The sequence below is a fragment of the Austrofundulus limnaeus genome, unplaced genomic scaffold, assembly GCF_001266775.1.
Source record: "Austrofundulus limnaeus strain Quisiro unplaced genomic scaffold, Austrofundulus_limnaeus-1.0 Scaffold162, whole genome shotgun sequence".
Classification (NCBI taxonomy): domain Eukaryota; kingdom Metazoa; phylum Chordata; class Actinopteri; order Cyprinodontiformes; family Rivulidae; genus Austrofundulus; species Austrofundulus limnaeus.
Genome location: NW_013952564.1, coordinates 249,432 through 256,229, shown reverse-complemented (window position 1 = coordinate 256,229; position 6,798 = coordinate 249,432). Strand labels below are relative to the sequence as shown.

The 6,798-nt window shown below is 39.6% G+C and overlaps 1 protein-coding gene across 1 annotated transcript in view; it reads right to left on the bottom strand.

The window, feature by feature from the left end:
* dhtkd1 (dehydrogenase E1 and transketolase domain containing 1) overlaps positions 1-6,798 on the bottom strand; it is a 23,861-nt gene that overhangs the window by 5,436 nt on the left and 11,627 nt on the right. The window contains exons 10-15 of the mRNA XM_014017136.1: positions 6,432-6,571; positions 5,384-5,534; positions 5,194-5,300; positions 2,781-2,945; positions 2,579-2,661; positions 2,231-2,394 (exon numbers count right to left, since the gene is read on the bottom strand). Coding sequence (XP_013872590.1) covers positions 2,231-2,394; positions 2,579-2,661; positions 2,781-2,945; positions 5,194-5,300; positions 5,384-5,534; positions 6,432-6,571 — 810 coding nt within the window. The remainder of the gene's footprint in view (positions 1-2,230; positions 2,395-2,578; positions 2,662-2,780; positions 2,946-5,193; positions 5,301-5,383; positions 5,535-6,431; positions 6,572-6,798) is intronic.

Below are 6,798 nucleotides of genomic sequence, written 5' to 3'. Positions count from 1 at the left end.
ACACACACACACACACACACACACACACACACACACACACACACACACACACACTTGTATTTGCATCAATCTAAGGACTTTATATTGACTTCCATTCATTTTTGTTGCTGTATTTATGTCTAGCCTAGACAATTTCCCTAAAATTAACCATTACTAGTCTATACCAAACTCTAACCTGAACCAAAACCTAATTCACACCACACCTAACTAGTAAAGCACAGCGGAGCTGCAAACAAAGTGAGGACATTGAAGAAGTCATAACTTTACCTCAAAGACCTCACTTTGACAGTAACTATGGTACAAATGGTCCTCACTCTGTAGTAGAAACAAGTACACACACACACTCAGCCCCTACAGTCCTTGTGTACAGTTGTGAGTACATAGATTGTTGCAACATTTACCGCCTTTCTCAGATCCTGTTTTTCTCAAGAAATCACCAAAACATCCCAGCCGTGCAGAGAGAAGAGCTCACAGTTTTACAGTGATGATGGATCTGTGCACTAAACACATATGTGTGCTCTAACTGACGGTGCAGACATTTTTACAGAGTAAAGCTTTAACACACGTGACTGCAGTTTGTTCTGTGGAGCAGCAGCAGCAGCAGCTCGACAGCTGACAGCGTGAGGCAGAAAACACCAAGACTTTCTGATGCAATAATGTGTAACGGTAATAAAAGTGGAAACACACATGAAAGAAGCTGCATTCGAACCTCTGCACACGCTCGCTCTTTGACAACGTTAATAAACTTCAAGTGTGATCAAAAACAGTCTGTAAAAGAGAAAAAAACTTTGTGGTGTTTTTGTGGTGCACTGGTGAGCTTTGGGAGTGAACATCTAAAGACTGTTTATATGGAGAGATGGATTATAGTTAGAGGGATGAATGTGTAGATAGAATGATGGATGGATGGATGGATGATGGATGGATGATGGATGGATGGATGGATGGATGGATGATGGATGGATGGAAGGATGGATGGATGGATGGATGATGGATGGATGGATGGATGGATGGATGGATGGATGGATGGATGGATGATGGATGGATGGAAGGATGGATGGATGGATGGATGATGGATGGATGATGGATGGATGGTTGGATGGATGGATGGATGGATGATGGATGGATGGATGGATGGATGGATGGATGGATGATGGATGGATGGATGATGGATGGATGGATGGATGATGGATGGATGGATGGATGATGGATGGATGGATGGATGGATGGATGATGGATGGATGGATGGATGGATGGATGGATGGATGATGGATGGATGGATGGATGGATGAATGAAGGATGAATGATGGATGGATGGATGATGGATGGATGGATGGATGGATGGATGATGGATGGATGGAAGGATGGATGGATGGATGGATGATGGATGGATGGATGGATGGATGGATGGATGGATGGATGGATATAAGCTGTGGCAGAGCTACAAATGTAAATCCATTGATTTTTCTGAGTTCACCAAAATCACCTGGTTCATAACAACAGACCAACACACACAATCTTGTGTTTCTATCCTTATGAGGACAGTGTACTGACTTCTATTCACTTCTGTAGCCTAAGCTTAAACCTAACCCTAAACCTAAACCTAACCACTACTCCAGTAATGTTCCACTGTATTAGATACTGACAAGATAGGTGTTTATACTAAAAAAGGTCCTAAAATGGTAACAAAAAAACCAGCTACACACATTATCATTGCAGACATTTCATGGTGGTAAAGTAAATTTTCATGTGAAACTGTTACTGGGTTCACAGTGCTAGCTTTCACACATTTTTATTCCTCCTCTAAGGACATACAAATAAAAACAGTTCCTGTCTTTGTGCATCAGTCACAGACAGGCTGCCACGTTTCCTCCTCTATCAAAGGGGAAATCCTCAGTAACGACATCATATCCAAACCATGGAAAGGCGTGTTTTCCAAGAACAACTCTGGACACAAAGAGACTACAGACAAAACTATCTACCTGTGAGCAGTGACGTGCCTGCAGCTGAAAGGCACAACCCATTGAAGAAATCCTGGCAGTGTGCTTTTACAGTGATATATAAAATGTATATAACCTTCAAATTCAACAACAATAATGAGAATTTATATTTGACTTCAACTTGCAAGAGTTAAAAACAAAGCTTTCTATGAATGTATGAAGTGACTGAGCTTGTTTGACGTGAAGGTGTGTGTTTGACAGCAGTGGAGAACAGGGTGGGGGTTTCAGACTACCTTTGGCGTTGGGGTACTTTCTGAGCTCCTGCTGCAGAGCCTCCACAGGAAACGGACACAGCTCCTCCACGCGGATCAGCGGCGTGTTCTGGTTGGCTGCTGTTTCCCTCTGCTTCAGCAGAGCGTAGTAGTGCTTTCCGGAGCACAGCACCACCTTCTGGACACTGTGTGGAATGACAACACTTCAGATGAGTGAATAACTTCCACATACTTTTACCAAAAAATAAATAAAGTATAAATCCACAAGCAAAGTTTCTTTCAGATTTTTACCAGTTAGAGTTTATATAATACCAAAACTACATTACAGAATAAATAAAACCTAAGTTTACCATTTCATTTGTTTTGTACCTTTCTGCAGAGACAGAAGCGTCTCCCAACACGGGCCTGAAGCTTGTTCTTGGTCCCAGTTCAGTTAAACTGGACACTGCCCCCTGAAATAAATAAATAAGAACAGAAAATCTGTAACCTTTATTATCAGTGTTACAAACATTTGAAAAACAACAGGTTACACTATCAGTTTATTCTTCTTTACACCATCTGCGACACTCACAGAAAATCTCAACAGCGTCTTGGGTCCGACCACGATGAGGGGTTTGCGGAAGTTTCGGATCATCTGCCTCCTCAGCAGGTGGAAGTACTGGGCGGGGGTGGTGGGGTTCACCACTGCCATGTTCACATTGTCACCGTCCACACCCTCCTCCTTACTGTCACACATCTGATGGACCGAAGGAGTCGAGTTAACCACTGTTTACAGTTCAGGTAACGTCAGCGTTTGCTCTATTATCCAAGGAGGGTGCCCCGTCCAAAGAACCAGGAAATAAAAGCTGACATTCAGAACTTGTCTCATCTTTTGATCTTAAACCCAAATGTCTTCAGTGTACAACAAAAACAAGAGAATTTGACTTGCTGTTCCAGTACTGTTGGAGGGGACTGTACATCTCCCATAGTGCATGTTATTTTATCCACCAATAGGTCTCGGTGCACAGGCTTTAAAAGTAGCTGGCAGCCAGTGAAATTCACCTTTTTAGCTGCATTTTCACCAGCTACTTTTACTGCGGCCCAGTTGTACTGGGAAGTGGAAACTTCCCACTTACAAGTTGTAAATTTAAATTAGAGTAGGGCTGAATATCCTGGCCAATTCTTTAGATCGATTCAATTTCATTTCATAAGGTTCTGAATCGATTAATCACGATTCTATTCGATTTGCTCTTAAATAATGAAAATGGTTCAGCTGTGTTGCAAATTACAATATCACTATTTTTTCTCTTCACCATAAGGACAAACTTTTATATTAAACAGTTTAATCTCGAAGGAAAACTGTCACAAGTTTACAAGGTTTTAAATTAAAAAAGGAATTGCAGGTGACAGTGTTGGAGGAATTCATTTTTGAGTAATTAATAATTATTTTGATAAATAAGAAGTGATAGGAATAAGGTTGCAGGAGAAAAGGTAAATATAAATATACTTCCGCCCACTCCTTTTGAGTGCATGAAAATTGTATATTTATAATGTTTGTTACCTTTTGTTACATTCAATATAACTTATTAAACTTATTGCTTATACCTTATTAAATCAAATAATACAACTACAACATTTCATCACTGTGGATTTCATTAAGATGTTTCTTAAAGTTTAAAAAAGTAATATTGGTAACAAAACTAAACTATTTTGATAGAATGTGGTCTTTCACACATTTATACATGCTGAGGACAATTTCAGTCAGATGTTTACATACCGTTTGGTTCAAGCGTCTAACGAGTCGCTTGTTGAAGTTTGCTTCGTTTTCGCCATCCTATAGGAGCACAAATCTTTGCAAACAAAAGTCACCGTGGTCTCTGTTGTCTTTAAGTACTGCTGAAAATCAGCTGATAACGTGAGTGATTCCTTAGTTTCTTTTGTGTTGCTCCAGACAACTTGTTATAGAAAGCTAATGTTAGCACTAAACGTCAACTGGATGTAAATATACGGCAAGCCAGGAGTGACAAAATATGGAAACGCATTTCAGACGTGTATATAAGAAGCCATGGGGAAGAATCGATCTCATGCCCTGTGAACTAATGTTCCCAAATTCAAATGAAATCGATCCAAGATCGATTAAATCGATTTTTTTTACACAGCCCTAATTAGAACGCCCACATCTGTGGGAATTTCCTGTCAGAAAGTGGGAGTGTTCAAAGGTCAAAGTGGCAGCTATTCACCACAACTCAACAGCAAGTAAAACTCCTACTTTTAATAGCATTTCTGTATTATTTATTTCACATTTAGTCAGTCGAATGTGAAGCACTTTGAAGTTTTTATAACAGGAGGGGTTAAAACACTTTCTAAGCACAATATACCATGTAGAGCTCAGTCTTATTCTGATACCTTTCATCTGCTGATGCATGCAGTCCTGTAGGTACCATCATCTCAGCTAATTTGATACTGACTGATAAATTCTGGCCTGTTATTCCACCATCAGGGTGAATCGTTGCCTCATATGGAGAAGCTGAAGTTTTGCTGAAGGATCAGGACCTCGGGTATTGTTCAAGTCTGTGGTGGTGAGCAAGGAGCTGGGCTGACAGGTGAAGCTCTTGATTAACTGGTTGGTTTACTTTCCACCCCTCAGCTAACGTCATGAAGTACGGAGCGGAAGAACGAGATTCAAAATACAAGAGCTTCCTCTGGAACAAGGCCGAGCTCTGCATTAGAGATCATGTGAAGAGATCTGTCATCTGGAGGGGGTCCTCTCTCTGGAGGTTTCCCAGACATGTCCTGCTGACAGGAAACCTCCAGGAAGACCCAGAACTTACTGTTAATCATAATAAACTGATGATTCACCCAATTACAGAGTCATGCTTTAAGCTTATCCAGTAAATGAGTCACAAACTCCAGGTGAGTTTAGCTTTGCAACGTGAACCTCTTACAGCAACAGCAGCGTCATTTGCGACCCGGTTCACGGAGCTCATCCCTGTCGGCACACTGACCTGGAGGAAGCGCTCCATGCGGCAGGACGAGTGTTCGGGTCCTGCTCCGTCGTAGCCGTGGGGCAGCAGGATCACCATCCCGCACTGAAGCAGCCACTTGGCTTCACCTGGGAACACAATTTCCCTTCGTACACGGGAGGATTTCCACATCTTTTACGGAATTTTTTTTTTTAGGAAAGAGGCCGCTCACCTCCTGAGATGAACGTGTCGAAGATGATCTGCGCTCCGTTGAAGAAGTCTCCAAACTGGGCTTCCCAGATGGGCAGGAGCTGCGGCTGCGCGATGCTCATGCCGTACTCGAACCCGAGCACGGCTTCTTCAGACAGCGGGCTGTTGCACACCTGAAAACACGCAGCCATGACAGGAAGTAACGCCGGGACGCCTGCAACCAATTCACACCAATTTGCATAAAATGTAAAATAAAAACAGAACGCTCTGATTTAACAATAATTTCTTAGTTTAAACATCTGCATGAAGTACGAGTTTTACCTTTTGTATTTAAATTAAATCTAAATTCAACAGTTTATTCATTTAATTAAAAAAAATGATAAATAAAAATAAAATACAAAAAACTAATAAAATGAAACGAAAGGCAGCAGGAAGAAGAAATAAATCTTATATCTCTGCCTTTTCTACATCAAATAAACTCAAACAATAATAATCTTTACGTAACAAAATAAAAAAGTAAAATAAAAAAGTAACCATCAAATCTTTCTCAAACTAATAACCCATTCTAGGCAGGTCATTTTTACATTATTAGTTCGAAAAAGGAGTATAGATAAAAGATACAAGATCTTCTGATTTCCTGCCCTTCTCGTACTCATTACATTTAAATGTTCTCACACCAGATTAACTCAGATTATTCCCACATTGAATGACACTTAAATCGTACATTCTCAACCTTACATGTACAATTATTTATACATTTTTTATATAAAAAACATTGAGACACCCATCCTACATAATATATTTCCCAGTAAGCTCCTTTTTAAACATTTTTTTAAGCTGTTTTATGTTTACTTTCTTTGAGCTCATCATTTAATCCATTCCATAAACCTACCCCACACACCGATAAGTAAAAGTTCTTTTTGGTTTTTCTAACACATTGTTTTCTAAATTTTCTTTTTAAATTTTAACCGCCCTCACTATCATGAAACATGTTTTGTATATTGTAGTTGTATATATTTATGTTTTTCACAGATTAGGTCAATCCTGGTGTTTTTATAAGAGTTTTTTACCTCCAGGAAGCCTGTCTGCAGGGGGCTGATGTGGTTCAGAGGGATGTACGTGTCGTTTGTGTCCTGACACACAACCATGGCATGTCGCTGACTGAACGTGCCTCTCCCGACGTCCTGCCCACTTATTCTAATATTGAAACCTGTAATATCAAATACGGTTAAAGTCAATCAAATTTTAAACATCAGCAATGCTCAGGTTATATATTGTATTTATTCATTTCATTTAAAAAAACAAAACATTAAATACAACAAAACAATACAAATAAAATAAAATGAAAGGCAGAAGAAGAAAACTATTTTATATCTGCTCCTATTTACAAAAAAATAATAATTTCAAACAATAAACCAAATAATAAAACAAAACTAA